This window comes from Amphibalanus amphitrite, unplaced genomic scaffold (genome assembly GCF_019059575.1).
Source record: "Amphibalanus amphitrite isolate SeventyFive unplaced genomic scaffold, NRLGWU_Aamphi_draft 000411F_arrow, whole genome shotgun sequence".
Lineage (NCBI taxonomy): Eukaryota > Metazoa > Arthropoda > Thecostraca > Balanomorpha > Balanidae > Amphibalanus > Amphibalanus amphitrite.
The window spans coordinates 159777-177614 of NW_024881905.1; the positions used below are offsets into that span (position 1 = coordinate 159777).

The window sequence follows — 17838 nt, forward strand, 5'->3', positions numbered from 1 at the left end:
CAGTTCAGCTGCCGAGGCTCTTTGTCGCAACGCCGCCAGCGCCGGGCATCGCAGCAGCACATACCGTGGAGTGCCAGCCTCTTCGCGGCAGACGCGGCATCGGGCAGCAGGGCACTCCACGTCCGGCCATTGTGCGCATCCGGCCTCGGGAGGCGGCCGATGCAGAGCAGGTACTGGCGGATGTAGATAACGACTGCACGGTCGGCCTCCAGGACGGAGCCGGGACAGCGGTCGACCCATATCGACCGGTACCATCCGTCCTGCCAGCTCCGCCGCCAGGCGCGCGCAGCGTCGCGCGCGCCTGCCTTGCAGATAGTGCTGCCCAAGTCGATCGGCGGACGGCGCTACCGTTGGGATAGGGCGCCAGCCTCGCGCGCGAGGGCGTCCATCCGCTCGTTGCCCGGAAGCCCGCAGTGTGCAGGAACCCACTGCATTATCACTGGCTGGCCCCCTCGGTGAGCGCTGCCAGCAGCCCCCATATGTCTGCGGCCAGAGGGGCTCTCTGGGCCGCCGCGCCGCTCCGCAGGAGGGCCAGCGCCGCCATCGAGTCGGTACAGACGATAATTATCGGAAGAGAGGTGTCGCGACCAGTCTTGGTCAACAGCTCCTCCAACACCGCTCTTAGGGCGAATAGCTCGCCGCGCGTGCTAGAGCAGAGGGCGCCTGCCGCGACACGCACCTCCCGGATGTCGCGGTTCAGGGGGGGGGGTGGCCCCTCCTCCTCCATCTAGCACACCATCGGTGGCAGAGCTGTCTGACCAGATCAAGCTGTTGTTGTTGTTGTTGTTTTTCCCCACGCAGCGGTCGCTACGTAGCCTCTCGGCTCTGGAGGTACCTGGCGGCGGCCCCCAGGGCCGCCACCACGCCGCTGCCTCGGACCTCCTCCTCGCTCGGGTGTATGTTGCCTAGATGTCGTAGGCGTAGTCGCATCAGTGCCGGGCAGCGTAGCAGGATGTGTGCCGGCGTGTCTGCCTCCTCTTCGCCACAGCAGCGGCAGCCGGCCGCCCGGCACGTCAGCGAGTTGCACTGCGCGCAGTCCCGGCCGGGGTTCCTGCCGATCCGATGCAGGTACTGCGCAGATCCCGACCAGTGACCAGCGCGCAGTTGGTGCACATCAACCGCCACCTCTCGTGGAGTAGTGCTGGGCAGCGGTGCGGGTAGGTGGCCGTCCATTAGCCGCCTATACCAGCCGTCCGGCCAGTTGCTGATCGCCTCCTTTCTGGCCATCCGGGACGCCGCACGGTACACTGTGCGGACGTCAACCGGGACTCCCTGCTGTGGGAGGGCGGCGGCTTCCTTGGCGATAGCGTCCACCCGCTCATTTCCCTCCAGCTCACAGTGGGACGGCACCCATTGGAGGTGGACCCTACGGTCCCCGCCAGCCACCAGTGCCGCCATGTGCTCCCAGATGGCGGCACCTAGAGGGGACGTCTGGGCCGCTGGTCCTCCTCTCAGCGTCGCAAGTGACGCCTGTGAGTCGGAGCATATGATGATATCCTGTTCGAGGGGTGGGTGCTCCAGGAGATGTCGCACTGCCGTCTTCAGCGCCACCATCTCAGCCCGGTAGCTAGAGCATATTTTTCCCGCCGCCTCTCGCAGAGCTTCCGTCGTTCCGTCTGGGTGTTCGATTAGGACCCCGGCACCGCCATTCGTCACTCCGCCGGTCGCCGACCCGTCGGTCCAGGCCCACGTCGCACACTGGGGGAGCGCTCCCAGGCACGCCTCCGCAGCGCTTCGCCTCATCGACGCGGTCGCTCCGATCGGGAGCGGGCCGATGTCCAGGCGGATCGTCACGTTTTCCGTCGCTGTCCACGGGGGCGGCCTCGTGGCTAGGCGAGCCTCGACGGGTAGCTCCACGCCGGCGCGGTCCCACACCGCTCTTCCTCGGTCTCTCCATCCGGTCACGGACTTGAGGCGCGGCACGGGGGCGGCCTCCGCCACGGCGTGCAGCGGGTCCTCCGGCGGGAGAGAGTGCGCTTTCGCCAGCAGGCGTGCTGCCAGCGCATCCCTCCTCGCCGCCATCGGCACGACGCCCGCTTCTGCTCTCACGGCGTGCCTCGGGGTGGAGATCGGACAGCCAGTAATGGTGCGTGCCGCCGCCAGCATCTCCACTTCCAAGACGCCGAGATGCGTTGTCGCAGCCGCAGGCAGCCACGCCGCCGCCGCGTGTTCTATGGCGCCGCGGATGTATCCGTTTGCCACCGTCCGGAGGAGTCTCTCGCCGAGCCCCCACGACCTTCCGGTGAGCTGTCTGAGTTGGTTGATTCGTGGTCTTGTCTTTCTTCGTAGACGACGGCAGTGCGGCCCGAAGTGTAGGAGTCTGTCCAGTGTGACGCCCAGGAGGTGGAGGGTCTCCTGCGCCTCGACTGTGTTTCCAGCTACCTTGATGCGGCAGTCCTTGGCGTCCTTGGCTTGATGCGACCAGATCAAGCTCGCCTCAGGCGGGAGCTCCGCCAGACGACTTTCCGCCGCCTTGGCTCGCCAGCCGTCGCGCCCAAACTCGCTTCAGGCCGTGAGTCTATAGCCGGCGCGGTGGCGTGGCTTCGCCATACTAGCCTTGGGCGGGTTGTCCTCAGAGAACGCGTTCGCATTGGCGAGGAGGCGAGCAGCGCCACGAGTCCTGAAATGACCAAACAATATCAATAGACAATCAAAATTGTGAAAATTGGCATTAACTGCGCAACTGATGTTTGCTTCTTTGTTTATTAGGGTTTACGGGCGCTACGGTGGTCATTTTGCACCCATGACGCTGTTCTGGTGAACCTGCGCAACTGAGCAGTTATTATGCCATAACTTATATTTGGCGTAGTGGCAGGGTTCCACCTAAAATTTCGGCGCACGTCAGGTGTAAAGTTACATGCGACAAATTCAGCGCATGTCAGTTGGGGAGACTAGCCCCGCGTTCGATGTCTCCCGGACGGCAAAGATTCTACGCCGTCCGGCCAATCACGTTTTATAACCACAGCCGAGCCCCCGCTGACCTTGGACGGGATTGGCTGGACGACGTAGAATCTTCGTCATCCGAGAGACATCAAACGCGGGGTAAGGTTGCTGGAGTGCTGGAATAATAAAAAACGAGGGCACCAAAAATTGATCCTAAAGGACCATACTTGGACATTAATGCAGACCCTCTCTGTATCACCAATTGTCAGAAAACAGCCATGTGTTTGAAAGAGCGTTAGAGAGTCATGAAGCCAGGATAAAACACAGTGCTATTTTCCCAAAGCAGCTTTTACATGATAAAGTTAGATAACTCTCTCTCCGTTAGCCATTCGCAAGGCCAAAAAGGCCTATTGGTTTTGAAAGGCATTGGATTACAAGCTGAGCATTTTTTACTTTATCATAAAATGTTAAACCTGCGTGTAGATGAAGTCTGAACGGTGGTTTGTAGGCTGATAGGTTGGAGGTTGGAGGTTAGTAGGGAAGGGAAGGTCAGAATAATTTCTGCTTTTTATTTTCATTGGACTTTAGCCTTCATCAACACACGCATCAAAAATATTTACTTGAGCATCTTCAAGCCTCAATATACAAGATGTGCCACAACAAATTAAAAATTGATGATATACCAATATATGGTCATGATTTTTACCACCAGAATTGAATTAAATGCCTATTGATGCCTTACCTATTATTTTGATACCTGAAATCTGATTAACCAAGCATTTTTTCTTGTGAATTGGCAGTCTAAAATTTGGCTGGCTTGAGCACGACGCTATTGCTCTAGCAGAATCTCAAACAGATGTCTACCAAGTGCCACTCCCAAGAGTTTTTCAAGATTCTAAAACCACAAACTTTGTTGCTGCCTGATCATGTGATGGTTAATCAAATGATAGCACTCCATCTGAGGCCAGTTTTACAAACAGAAAATAGCCACCTGACGGATTATTTTGCCTCAAGGCTAATTCACATATGGAGCGTAAATGGTGAAGCCCAGGTTTAAAAGGAACAGGTTTCAAGACAATCGGCATGACAAACCAACACCTTACCTGCAGTTTAAGTTTGTCGATTTCTTTATCAAAATCTAGTCTTCGTTTAATCCACAAATCAAGATAAAATTACTGGATAGGTACAACTTCTTCTTATTCTTCTTCTGCACCTCACCCGCCGCCCCCTACACTTCTCCCTTATTCTGATAAATATATTTACATAATTTTCACAAAAATGCCACTCAACGGGGTAGATCTAAAAAAGTGCAGGGCTTAAATTTTGAGCTATAGAGTTCTCACCCCACGTTCGATGTATCTCGGACGGCGAAGATTCTACGTCGTCCGGCCAATCCCATTCAAGGTCAGCGGGGGCTCGGCTGCGGTTATGGAACGTGATTGGCCGGACGGCGTAGAATCTTCGCCGTCCGAGAGACATCGAACGCGGGGTCAGTGATTTTGAGACACCCATTATGTCTTCGGCACGCCGTATTTGTCTCTCAATGCCTGCGAATTCGGCGATATGATTGGTCGAAGGCCGACGCTATGGGTCCAAGAAAAGGCCAAGATTCCTGCCAAGATTCTTACAGGTAGCCAAGGCCGATGACTGACGTGACTGACGGCATGTTACTGCCCTTGGCATATTGCCAATGCACTGCTCGGTCATATCCGCAGTAATGTCAACAGTCATATCGGAAGTAATATGGTAACTATACGCAAAAACCATTTGGCGTATAGCTACCATACTTTTCCGATAACGAGACATTCTAGATCAATCTCTCTGCTGTTGGCGACATCTGCTGAGAAATCCCAAGACCGAACGCAAGCACATAAAAGTAATGCACTCTAAGGATGCGTTCGAAATCTGGGAAGTGACGGATTTCATTTCTCAATGCGTGTCCCACTCCAGCCTTCCCCATGCTGTTCGTACCGCCATCTATTGCCATGTTTCGCATTCGCATTTCATGAATTCACCACCCCGCCAAGTAGGTTGGTATCAAGTTGGTATAGGTGTCGCATCGCTCTGGTCGATCAGGCTGAGCCAGCTGTCTGGAGAGTGGAGCCGATCCGAAAAAAACGCAGAAATTCAAAAGACCGACTCCAAAGCAATGGCAGCATGCATATCAATAGAGCGTAATTCTGTCATGATTGCGTCAGAAGCAAACATAATGGCAAGAGTTTCTTGTGTGTCGGTAGGCGCGTGTGGAGCCGCTGGACCGACCGGGGACGTACCCAAGGGGGGACGGACGGGGTGCGCCTCCCCCCTAGGGGTTTTCAGGGCCCATGCTGGCAGAAGGCCCACGTTGGCCAAAATCACGTCGGAGACGAACGAAATTCATGGGAATCCCCAAAAAAATCACGTCAGGACAATCAAGGCTCTCCGACTCGCCTGCCACCTAGGGTCATTCAATTTACTACATGGGGCCTCCTGTGAATAGCCGCTAGTGTCTGTGTCTGACCACCTCTGACTCCTCGGGTAGAGGGCCCTCTGTAGGTAGGAGGCTCTCTCTACGGGATTCCTCCGCTCCCCCCCCCCCCGGCCAAATTTTAGGTTATACGTGCCTGCGCTAAGCCGGCGTCGGAGAGAGGAGTTGACGACCGAATGACAAGGAGTACTCGTCCTGAAAGAAAACATTTGGAATACAAACAATCCAAAGCTGTTCAGTATTTATATCATTCGATCTATTCGCCGGTTTCTAGAGATGTACCAAATTTAATCTGAATCGGCCCAGCCGTTTCCAAGATCGGGAAACGACCCCTACACGTGCGCACGTGCAGCTGCACCCCAACCGCGGCACATGAAAGTACATACTTACTGACTTGTGCACGGCACCCTACCAACCAGTCTCTAGTGGTATGCCAAATTTGAGCACAGTCGGTCCAGCCGTTCTTGAGATATGGAAACGTCAGCCTGCACGTGCGCACGTGCAAACTGGGTCCCATCTGACTTGTGCACGGCACCCTACTCGCCGAGCCCTAACGATGTGCCAACTTTGATCACAATCGGCCCAGCCGTTCTCGAGATCTGGAAGCGTCACCCTGCCCGTGTGCACGTGCAGCGGCACCCCAACCGTGACACATGGAAATGCATTGCACGGCGGGTGCCTACATCCATGCCAAGTATCAGTGCAATCGGCAAACTAACTACAGAGTTATCAGACTTGTTACCGAAGTGACACCTCTTCGTTTTGCACGTGACACGTGCATTAGGGGTCACCCATACGCATCGAGAGTAGCACACTACGTTTGGGAACGGAAGAAACTATCCCACACAAAGGACCGCGAGTGAATCGGTCCAGTGGTTGCAGAGATATAAGGTTTGTAAAGGCGCCCCCACGGCGGCCGACTGCTAATATTTAGCAATAATCAGTCTTGCATCCGCACACGGGAGGTATCGCCGTCACCTGTTCGTATGCTCATTGTGGTTGGGTTCAAGTCACAGTCGAGCCCTGATTTTTTACAACTTTTCTTCGAAACGGCACATCGTGCAGTGACGTTCTATACATTGTTGGAAAGAGCATCGAAAGTTGTATATTTTATTAACTTTTCACTTTTATATATCACTGACGATTGCTGGAACCGACTTTCCGTCGACTTTGATGGCGCAGTCCACGGCGTCCGCGGCGCTCTTGGAGACGACGAGCAGCTGCGTATTTCACCCGCTACCAGCATCTTGGACTATTTTGCCCAGCACACTACAGCGTCCGTCGCCTGCTGCGTCCGGCCCCAGCTCAGCGTCGTCTGTTTCCATTAACACTCTGAAATGACAAAACAATTAGCAATTAAAATCAAAGTTCAGCACTGACCAAGTTTAACCAAACTTGCCATTTCAACATAACACAGTGAGCTGTCAGAATGCTGTTCTTTTGTGCTTTGACACAGTTGCAAAATAGGTACCTTCATACGTATATCATAGAAGTAATTACCGGTTATTATTATTGGAGGAATTTTTGCAGCATTCTCGTCAAGTAAAATACATTATCTTCTTTAAAAGGACCATAGTTTTGTACATCCTAACATCTTCAAGAAGCAGTGGTGGTATATGCTACTTTGCGCGCAACATCGGTCGCACTTTTAAAATACCAAATAACTGTTTCCCAATGACTTCGTATGAACAGCGTAGGCCCCGGGAAATAAATAACAAGTGTAATATCTATTAAAAAAAAAAACATTGAATATTTTTCGATGGAAATTAATGTACACCAGTAGAAATTCCTTTTTGCTCACTCTCATCCATTGGACATCACTTTTATGCCAATTCATTAACTTTTTTGAAGGTGGGAGGGTCTCTTTAGGCGTTCAGGCTGCTCAATAGTATCTACACGCTTTTGCCAATGTACTGTATGTACATCCCAAGCACCGCGCATCGGTGCGGTGGATCCATCAAGCCCGATCGAGGAAAGGCTGCTAAAGTTGAGAGTCACTGAGCCAAAGTGAGCCTTTATCCATCCCCAGGTCCACTGGTCCGGCTACTCTAAAATCAAACAGCCTTTCCTCCGTCGGAAATCCACCGCACCGATACGGCGGTACTTTTAAAGACTGACTGTACTGTGTGGCACGATCCATCGTCGACAGAGGACAAGACAGGTGACTAATAATGCTTTCCTAGTTGATGATGCTAAATCTATGTGCCATTATCTGTATCGTACTGAGCAATGAGCATCAATAATAGTGGCATAACACTATGTTTTACACTCTGAGATGGGACGCGGCGACGATGGGATGTCACCTACCACACCGCCAGTGTGTGACGCCGCGCACGGTGGCCCGGCGTCGACGGTAACGATCGCGCCGACCAGATCGCCCAGGAGGCGGCCGCGCTCCCCCAGGCGGCGGTCCCGGTTGACGTCGCTACCGCCCACCGTGCGGCCGTCAGATTGGCCCGCGACCGCACCACCGCCGCCTGGCCGGAGGGCTGGTACAGGACCCTGATGGGGAACCGGCTGCCGCCACCGGTCGCGGCGAGGAACAGATCATCGGCCGTCGACGTCCACCAACTCCGCGCGGGCCACTGGTCGGGCTCCCGCCAATACCTCCACCGGGTTGGACGGAACTCTTCCGACGATTGCCGCCAGTGCCCTGACACCGACTGTACGGCGGGCCGGTGCACCGTGTGCCGGGAGGAGGCCGACACGTCCCGGCACCTCTTCTTCCGGTGCCCAGCCCTCATGGGCTGGCGTCTCCGGATTTACGGGACGATTTTCCCGAGCCCGGAAGACGTCCGCGACGACGGAGAGGTGGCGGCCCTGGCGGCCGCCGTGAGGGACCTCCAGAGCCGCACGGCTACACCGCGGTAGCGCGGCGCTGAGCTGACGCCGCTGCTCCACTCTGGTCATGTCGAGGTCAGTGGCCAGCAGCTGGTGGTACGCCGGGTCAGGTCAGGGGACGCGGGCGTATGCCGAGATCACCGAGCTCGGAGGTGGGCAGCGCGGCGCGGAACACGCGACTGGAGGTGACAGTGACACGCCGCGCTGTCATCGAACCCAGTCAGCTGCTGGCGACCACCAGACAGCCCGCTCTGCTGACCTGTCACGTGACGCCGCTCCTGGCAGCCGGCGACATCATCTGGTTCAAGGACGGCCGCCGTCTGCCCGCCGCCGCCAGCCAGCCGGCTCTGCAGCTGACCGGCGGCAACCCGTCCGTGGCCGGCATGTACCAGTGTCACGTGACCGATGACCTCGCCACCACCCAGGTCAGGATCGGAGCGTTGCCGGCTCGGCTGCTGTTGTCGCTGGTTCAGCAGACGGTGCAGCCGGTGGTGGACACTGCGGTCACATTCACCTGTGCGGCCACCGCGTCACCGCCGCCGGCTGTCACCTGGACGAGGGACGGCGTCAGCGCCGACCAGCTGGGCGGCAGGTTCCACGTCCAAGACAGCACCTCTGGAGTTAAGGACGTCACTAGTCAGCTGACGATTCAGCAGGTGTCCCGGGAGTACGGTGGGCTCTACCCGGCCGTGGCCAGTTCACAGCTAACCGCTCCGACGGATCGCCCTCCCGGTTCTGAGCCCCGGCGTCACTGCCTCCCATTGACAGACTTTTCTGGCGGCGGCAGCGGAGATATCATTGCTCCGTCTGCGGCGTGGATGGCCAGCCGGGTGGTAGACTCTGTGGTGCCGGCCGCGCTGTGGGCGCTCACCAACAGCTGGTAGACTGTGACCGGCAGCAGACTGCACAACTCGGCCACGTCCAGGTCGGCCGGGAGCTGGCCCTCGCGCCGCCAGCACGCGCCGCCGGCCAGCCACAGGCAGCTGAGACCGATGGAGGAGGGTGACACGACCCGGCAGGTCAGCTGACGCGGCGCCACCTCCGGCACTCCCTCCTCTGTGGTGGCGGTGACGGGCGAGCTGGCAGGACCCTGGCCGGCTCGGTTACAGGCGCTCATCGGGACTGAGTATGCCGTGTTGGGCCGCAGGTGTTTGAGGAGCAGCACCAGCTCCGGTCGGCGGATAGACCTGGTCAGGGTGGTCTGGTCGGCCAGCCGGACGTAGGTGGCCGTGTATCCGTCCGTGGGTCGGCGACTGCGGCGGCGGCGGGCTGCACGTCAGCCGCAGTGTGCGCGGCCCGGGTACTGGCCGGGCAGGCGCGGCCGCTACTGGTGCAGTGCCTGGCGGTGGGCTGGCCGGCGGCGCGGCCCGTCTGGAGCGCCGACCGGCCGCTCGGCGTCGGCCGTCACTGGGTGCGGCTCGGCTGGAGTCTGCTGGGCTGGAGTACTTTTCTGCTGCCGCCAGAAAAGTCTGTCAATGGGAGGCAGTGACGCCGGGGCTCAGAACCGGGAGGGTGATCCGTCGGAGGGGTTAGCTGTGACCTCCCACCGGGGAAGGTCAGCTATCACTGGGAAGGGTTCGCTGCCACCAGCCACCGGGCAAGGTCATCCCCCACCAGGGAGTGTCAGCTGTCTTTGGGGAGGATCAGATGGCGAGGATCAGCTGTCATTGGAGAGGATTCAGCTGTCAGGAGAAATACCACTTTTATTATGGGGTTTAGAACAGCTGGAATGGCAGCTCTGTAGCTTGAGCAGACACCATGGGCGGCCGAACGAGGAGGGCACCGGGGCACCGTGCCGTGCCCCCCTTTGGCTTTGGCATTTTAACATTAGCCCTATGGGCGTTGCATGGAAAGAATGGGACTTGGACCAAAAGTCGGCAGTGTCCCCCCCCCCCCCTAATTGAAGGTGTTCCGCCGCTACTGGCTGACACCTGACATTAGCGTATATTTTAAGTCTTAGCACCCCAGCAACCACTCTAGCCAAGGATTTATGTTATCAATTTGATCTGAATCTTCTGAATGGAAGGGTTCACAAGGACATAGTCCCCGCTGAGAGGAACATGTTGGCATGCCCTCCACATTCTAAGCACACATACTGGGCTAGGGCAGAATTTGGTCTGAAATCATATGTACGCACAAAACCATGCATAGCCAATCCCTTACTGACAAAGGCTGGCTACAGCCTGCCAGCAGCCATAACCATACCCGTGAGGAGTCTCATAGCAGCACCCGGAGCACGTGCTGCTCCGCTGCCGGGCCCTCGCTGGCTCCCGTCGAGGTATTGGGTTTACGTGGAAATAAAAACTAATTCGGACGCTCAAACATGGGATAGTGTACAAAGCCCCGAAACACTCTGCCTGGTTGATATAGCCTTGATCAGTATATGTGCACATGTGCTTTATATGAAAAGGACTTAATTTTCGCACAAATAGCCACCTAATTTTTGGCGCAAATCACTCAGAAATTTCGGCGCAAAATCGCTTGCGCCGAATTTCGGCGCAAGATGGTCTCACGGGCGTCCGGCGTAGTGTATGGATGTTTTCCAGTCTGGCCCGTGAGGAGTCTCATAAACAAGATATATTAAATATTAATTTTAATTCTGAAATAACTCCCATGTCTGCATGATACAGGAGTGTGGTGAATTGAAAAAATGCAACTAGGTAATGCAGCCACTCGGACAGAATTCAGCCATTCATCATGCTGTTGGTTTTGTAGGTACTCGGAGCACTCAGCAGTGTACCAAAATCATATTTTTGCTTGGGTGTCAGATGGGAAAATTGCTGACCAAAAAAAGGATGAGAGTGAAAATTGTCGGTCAGGTAAGGCCCAAAAAGAGTGGGAAACTGATCAAAAACATTAATCTATCTACAATTGTGACAGATGTAAAACAACCATTCCCGCAATTGCTCCTTCTCGGTGGGATTGGGAGTGGAAAATTGGGCTTGAAAACTGGAGGTGAGAGTGGAAAATGATTTGCAGTTCGATGTCGTTTCCCACCCACATCTACAAATTTTGGGACACTGCGCATCAGTCAATGTACATTATGGTTCAGTCGCAAGCCTTGCTTTAATCAACGAAAAAAATCTAGCATGCATCATGGATTACCAAAATTTTTATTCATATTTTTGTTTTTACCTTTTCTCATTATTTCATGCACACCTTAAAATCATGAAACTGTAGCGAGCAACTGATTTGAAGATAGGAAAGTCCTTGGTACATTTCTCGACATTATCAAAACATCTTTTTCCAAACATACCTATCAACATCCTGGAAATATGACTTAGCAATATATTGAGGTTCCATACCCTTGACAAGGCAAATGCACCAACTTTTAAACCAAAACAACTTTACCAACTTTTAAATAACTTTGTGACTTCCACTCCTACTCCTTTACAAAAAATCATTGTTGTTGCCTCCTGGATCGAAAAGCGAAAGAGCGCCCTCGCCCCTTCCGTGAGACCTGCACAAACTTACCAGGAGTCTGCAGTCAGAACACGACACCGTATTCATATTGAAAAAGGGCATAGCGTATAGAAGAGTAGCGACTAGCGTCTCACTGACCTTAAGCCAAAATATTTCACTTGATGACATCCACGCAAGGCCAATGCAGTGTAGATAGGCATATCAATATAGAAATGATATGTCCAAATATGTCTTTGCCGCGTCATAGTTGTAACGCACTGCGGGGAACTCCAGAGATCTGATTGGCTAATATTAGCCAATCAGTAGCATATGTTACTGGAAACTGTCATAGTGGAAGTAAATTGGTAGCTGTTTCAGCTACCAAACTGATGAAGGAAATAGGTAAAATTGCTTATTTTACACGAACACCTGTCATACGCTAATCAAAGTAGAGCTAATGAAAATGGCATTATCCCACAAAGGAAAGCCAATTTGCCACGTAAACCACCATGAATAGATTTGCTGAGCTTGTCATCACGTGTTTTTAACAAAAACAGTCAATGAAATAATGTAATTTACGAATTTCTAGCACTCACATGCATATTTTCGTCTGCACACCGAATTGCGTCCAGGGTATTGGCCATGGCGTATTTCTCGGGAACCCTCTGTTAGTGGAAATTCCACTATCTGGCAACTAGCCCTATGTAAACGCGGCTAATGAGTGGTGAGGGGGGGGGGGCGTTTCACGCCCCTCCGTCTAACTCGGCTCCTGGGCCACGTAGCGACACACGGTAAGCGGCAATCGAAAGAGCGCCAAAAATAAGAAGGAAAACACTCGGTCATTTTAAGGTCAGGGCAAAGGTCAGGTCACCAGAGCTCATCAAAGGTCAAATTTTGTCGATTTCAACGATTTTAAACATCCGACGGTTAACTCTGGAACCAATAGAGCTACAGCGCCGTGGAAAAGCGCATTCGATAGCTCTTTTAACGCTCTTTCGCGAACATGTCCTCAAATTTGACCTCAGATCAACGGTTTAGCCCCCAGAGGGCACCGCTCTGATTGACCTCAAATTTGACCTCAGATCAACGGTTTAGCCCCTGTGTTTTCACCGCTCTAGCACGTCTCTGTCAAATCAAAAGTTATGGTAAAAAAACTGCTGAAGACCTTTCATGACCTGAGATGACCTCAGGGGCACACAAAGGGGGCACAGGTGCAATTTTCCGATTCAGAGTGTCATGTTTACATATGAACCGATGTTTGAGAGGGTGTAGAACGACATTCGGCCCAAAGAGGCTCATTTCAATTTTCTCCCATTGATTATATGGAGCAGTCGCAAAATTGACCTGACCTTAGTTCACAACTCACAGATATAAAAAAAAAATCCGAGATATCCATTTTATACATAGGTACTGTTACCCTAAGCAAGTACTGAAAGTTTCAAAGTGATCGCTCAGTCGGTGTAGCTACAGCGAGCTTTCTAACTTTTTCTGAGTTAAGGTCACTTGACGTTACATGGTGACCTGACCTTGAATGACCGAAATCTGAAATTTTCATAGCATATGGGAAAAAGATGTCGGAACGGGTGTATCTAAAACAGCGGCGCTACGCGTCGCCGTTTTTGAGTATTCGCGAAAAACCTAGGGGGGCGTAAAAACGCCCCCCTTCCCCCAGGACGGCGCGGATCAAACGGCCCCTGAGACCTTGGGATGGTGCCCCTGAGACTTCGAGATGGTGCCCCCTCAGACCCGGGGAGAGTGCTCCTTCAGACCTCGGATTTCGGAAAAGTGCCCCTGGAAACTTGGAATGGTGCCCCCCGGAGACCTCGGGATGGTGCCCCGGACCCTCGAGATGGTGCCCTCTCCGACCTTGGGATGGTGCCTGCGGAGAACTCGGGATAGTGCCCCCTGAGAACTCGAGATGGTGCCCCCGCGGACCTCGGGATGGAGATAGATGGACAATATTAAACTAAAAACTAAAAAAACTCAACTAAATTTAAAAAAACGAGGCGAGGGACAGAAATGGGCCTCCGGGAGACCCCGAAAACGGTACCCTATTCCGATAGACCTTCTAGATGGTGCCCTCTCAGGAGACCTCTGGGTTAAAGCTCCCGTCGGTGAACTCTTACTTACTTACTTACTTACTTACTTACTGAATTACAGGGAAGGTGATAGGCTAGGAAAAGGAAGCCTGTGGATTTCCTGCTCATTGGCTTGTAGTTTAGTCGGTTCTGGTTTGGTACAGCAAGTTCTTCCAGTGTTTGTCTAGAGCATTTTTGAATCTGTTGACTGTCCTGGCATTCACTACTTCTTCAGGGAGACTGTTCCACTTATTCACAACTCTGTGTGAGAAAGCATTCTGCCTCTGCGCGCGATTTGCCGATGGTTTAATCAGCTTAAGTGAGTGTCCTCTTGTAGTGGTGTCAGGTGGAGCTCTCTGAAAGATCCGGGTGTGGTCGATCCTAATTCCTCCTGTTAGAATCTGATACACCATGATCATGTTCCCTCTTTCTCTTCTGTAGTGCATGCTTGGTAGCTTCAGTTTCTCCAGCCTCTCCTTGTATGCTAGATGCCTGACTGATGCTACCATTTTTGTGGCCCGCCTCTGAACTCTCTCAACCTTGGCTTGGTCACCGCAGTAGACAGGACCCCACACACAGTTTCCATATTCCAGTATCGGTCTAACCATCGCCTTGAAAAGTAGTGGCAGTGTGATTTCGTCTAGGGTCAGGAAAGTGCGTCGTATCAGACCCAAAGTGCGGAAGGCCTTTCCCACTGCTGAAGCCGCCTGTGCATGAAATGTTAGGGAGTCATCAACCAGGATCCCAAGGTCTCTCTCTTCTGATGAGACTTCCAGCTCCCTGTCTCCAACAGTGTACTTGTACTTTACATTTGTGGCTCCAAGGTGCAGTGGAATTTCGTAGTGGAATTGCAAGCTTGGCAATATAAGCTTCCTGCCAGCGCCGGACCTGAGTTTAGACATGCAGGCTGAATTTTAACATTTGACTTTTAAATTTTTACCGCTGAGCTTTTTAGAAGTTGTGTGAACTGTTCAGCTCCTTTTTTGGTCCATCACAGCGTGCTTGTATGTCATTTGTCAATCAAAATCGAATTAAAAACTTTTTATTGGGTCTGGTTATCTCGCCAACTTCTTAACTGAATCGTTTAATAGCTTTTGATTGGGTACTGCCCACGTTGTTTGTCAAACTTTTCGTGTCAACGAAAAGAGGCTGCTGACATCGTTTGTCGCGGTTAGATAATACCAGGTAGGAACGTTTTTCGGCTACTAGTCGTTTATTGTTTTCGTTTCGAATTTTCGACCTTCGCATCGAGGTCGTTGTCAAGAAACATATAACAATGACAATAACATGCATCGTGAACACGTTTGAAAAATAGTACGGTCATCATATCTAAAAACGTGCAAGTAATCCCTCCAGCTATTTCTGACCTGAAACTCTAAACCCAAAATTAATGAGGAAAAAAGTGTATGAATAGATGAACGAATGAATGAATGGCCTTAAAAAAAAAATGGTTTCCCAGCGAAGACGATACACAAATACATAGCACGAAAACGAAGAACACCAGAGCCGAAACTACAAACGACAGAAAACGGAGAGAACGAACAAACGACGGATCACAGAACGACACGAAACGACAGGAAACCTCGAGCAGTCCTACCATACTGCGAGGGACTAACTCACAACCTGAAGCGCCTCCTGGAAAAGAACAACATTGAATGTGCCATTTCTTCAAGAAGCCAAACACTTAGGAGCAAATTATCAACAGTCAAAGACAAACATCTACCGGAAGAGAAGCCCTGTGTATACGAAATCCCCTGTCACTGTGGCAAAATCTACATCGGACAAACACGACGGAAGCTGCAAACAAGAATAAAAGAACATCAAAGAGACGTCAAAAACTGCAATCACAACGGAAGCGCCTTCGTAGATCACCTTTTTGAACCAGGAGAACACGCACCGCTTTGGAACAAAACGACAGTCCTCGAAAACGAAAACAATCTAACGAAACGACTCACGAAAGAAGCGCTACAAATACACGTCAAGAAAAACGACACGATCAACCGAGTAGACGGCACCGCATTCAGTCCTTTATGGGATCAGTGCTGGTAGGGCAACGAGATCCGACGATCAAGCAATCAAAGATTTTAAGCATGTATTTTTAATGTGTCACAGCCGGTTTGTGTGTCTCATGTACTGCATTCATTTATTCATTCATTCATTCATTCATTCATTCATTCATTCATTCATTCATTTATTCATTCTTTCCTTCAGTCAGTCAGTCAGTCAGTCCGTCAGTTAGCCATTCATTCATTCGTTCATCTATTCATACACTTTTTTCCTCATTAATTTTGGGTTCAGAGTTTCAGGTCAGAAATAGCTGGAGGGATTACTTGCACGTTTTTAGATATGATGACCGTACTATTTTTCAAACGTGTTCACGATGCATGTTATTGTCATTGTTATATGTTTCTTGACAACAACCTCGATGCAAAGGTCGAAAATTCGAAACGAAAACAATAAACGACTAGTAGCCGAAAAACGTTCCTACCTTGTAATGTCTAGTCGTAAAAGCTTAAAATCATATATTAGATAATACCAATCCACGTCTCAGTGTGGCTGCTCGATCGCACTTTCCCTGGCCCACCTCTCCCACCAGGCTAGGCTTTGCCCGGCACAGCCGTCGCCTCAGTGCCTCGGGCGGTGACCCGTTCAAAGGGGCTCACAATTCGTATGGTGCCGTGGCTCTCAAACCAACACAGAACAGTGAAACGCACAGGCTTACCTTCCATATAAGGCGAACGGCTGATTCTGGCGCCGGGGCTTCATTCATGCTAAAGCGCCCAATCACAGCGCCGCATTTCAGTAAGTGTCGGGCGCAAAAGCTACTATGCTCCGCCCCTCCATCACGTGACCCTGCCCTCACGTGGCCTCAGTCACGTGGTGTTTCCACTTCTTGGCGCATGGCGGCGCTAGTCTCGCAAGGGCGGTGGTAGCTTGCTCCCCCGCCGTCCGGGGGTGATGGGTAGCAAGTGCTGGTGACTGTAGGGGAGAGTGGGGCACATTCGTGCAAAAAATGGTTAAATTCATATATCTGTTCTTTGGTTAGTGCAACGGCAAAATTGTTGATTGTGGTATGGAAAGGAACTATTGCAGATATTTTTCCTCTTTAAAAGTTATCCTCTAAAATTATTGCTTCTATTAGAAAAAATGACTTTTAATAACTCTGAACGTTTGCACGAAACTGCCCCACCTATGGGGCACATTCGTGCAAGGGGTGGGGCACTTCCGTGCACCCTGCAAAGTTCTAGAAATTACCGGGCATTACCAGAAATTTACCAAAGGAAATTGGCAGGGGGTCATTTCACTTGATTCCTTTCGACAAGAATGCATTGCACAACATATGTAGAAAGAATGGGCTGGCCAACAAGAATGTGCCAACTGCCGGCCTCCGTGACCTCGCCAAGTTCGCGTGAATTACTCGTCACGACGTCGCAAGCAGCCGAGACTGAGTCAGGCGAGCGTCATTAGTGAAACCTACTATAGATAAAGTCATAAATAGCAAAAACTAAAAAAATATGCACGAATGTGCCCCCAGGCAGTGCGTACACGAACCTGCCCCACAACGTTATTTGTAATATATTTCAAAATTTCTTGTTGAAAAAATGACACTTTGTCAACAAACAAGTTTGCAGCAGTTCCGTGAATAGAGTGAGCATCTTCGCCCCCAATTTTGAAAAGCTGAACCACATTTCCGAGTCAGGATCACGAAAATGGATGATATGAGAAAAGTTTGGAAAGCTCACGAATATTACAAATTTGCGTTTATATCAAGCATGACAGCAGGTACAGTGTTGTCTTCTACGGTGAACGAAGGGCGGCAATGATAGACACATTTCCATAATTTACCTTGAGTTCGTGCAGTCACTCGTGTTCCCATAAACTGCTGAAAACGAATGTGCCCCATGCACGAATGTGCCCCACTCTCCCCTACTTATCGGGGGAGACTTCAACATGCCCCAAATCGATTGGGAGAGTGGCTTCTCCCCAGCCCCGCCACTGGACATCTCGCACAAGTTCCTCGAGGCTCTGGACGACTGTTTCCTCAGACAGCAGGTCTCCCAACCTACTCGTTTCCGTCCTGGTGAGACCCCCCACATATTGGACCTGATTATAGCAAATGAGGACGGTATGGTACGAAATCTCAAACACGAAGCCGGCCTGGGGAAA

General features: G+C 51.8%; 2 protein-coding genes across 9 annotated transcripts; both read right to left on the bottom strand.

The window, feature by feature from the left end:
• Positions 1-252: 252 nt before the first annotated feature.
• Positions 253-4288, bottom strand: LOC122390824. 2 transcript variants are annotated; one of them, XM_043384154.1, is made up of 3 exons: positions 3987-4287; positions 2982-3059; positions 253-2620 (listed from the first exon to the last, which is right to left on the bottom strand). In XM_043384154.1, exon 3 carries the CDS (start codon positions 2104-2106, stop codon positions 808-810), a length of 1299 nt encoding a protein of 432 aa, XP_043240089.1. In that variant the 5' UTR covers positions 2107-2620; positions 2982-3059; positions 3987-4287; the 3' UTR covers positions 253-807. The 2 variants fall into 2 exon arrangements, with proteins under 2 accessions (XP_043240089.1, XP_043240090.1); XM_043384155.1 differs by lacking the exon at positions 2982-3059 and having other exon boundaries at positions 3987-4288.
• Positions 4289-6446: 2158 nt separating this feature from the next.
• Positions 6447-12211, bottom strand: LOC122390826 (Down syndrome cell adhesion molecule homolog). 7 transcript variants are annotated; one of them, XM_043384160.1, is made up of 3 exons: positions 11666-12211; positions 9063-9644; positions 6447-6682 (listed from the first exon to the last, which is right to left on the bottom strand). In XM_043384160.1, exons 2-3 carry the CDS (start codon positions 9306-9308, stop codon positions 6656-6658), a joined length of 273 nt encoding a protein of 90 aa, XP_043240095.1. In that variant the 5' UTR covers positions 9309-9644; positions 11666-12211; the 3' UTR covers positions 6447-6655. The 7 variants fall into 7 exon arrangements, 5 of the variants coding, with proteins under 5 accessions (XP_043240095.1, XP_043240094.1, XP_043240092.1 ...); XR_006258232.1 differs by lacking the exon at positions 9063-9644; XR_006258233.1 differs by lacking the exon at positions 6447-6682 and having other exon boundaries at positions 8477-9660.
• Between the last annotated feature and the right edge of the window lie 5627 nt (positions 12212-17838).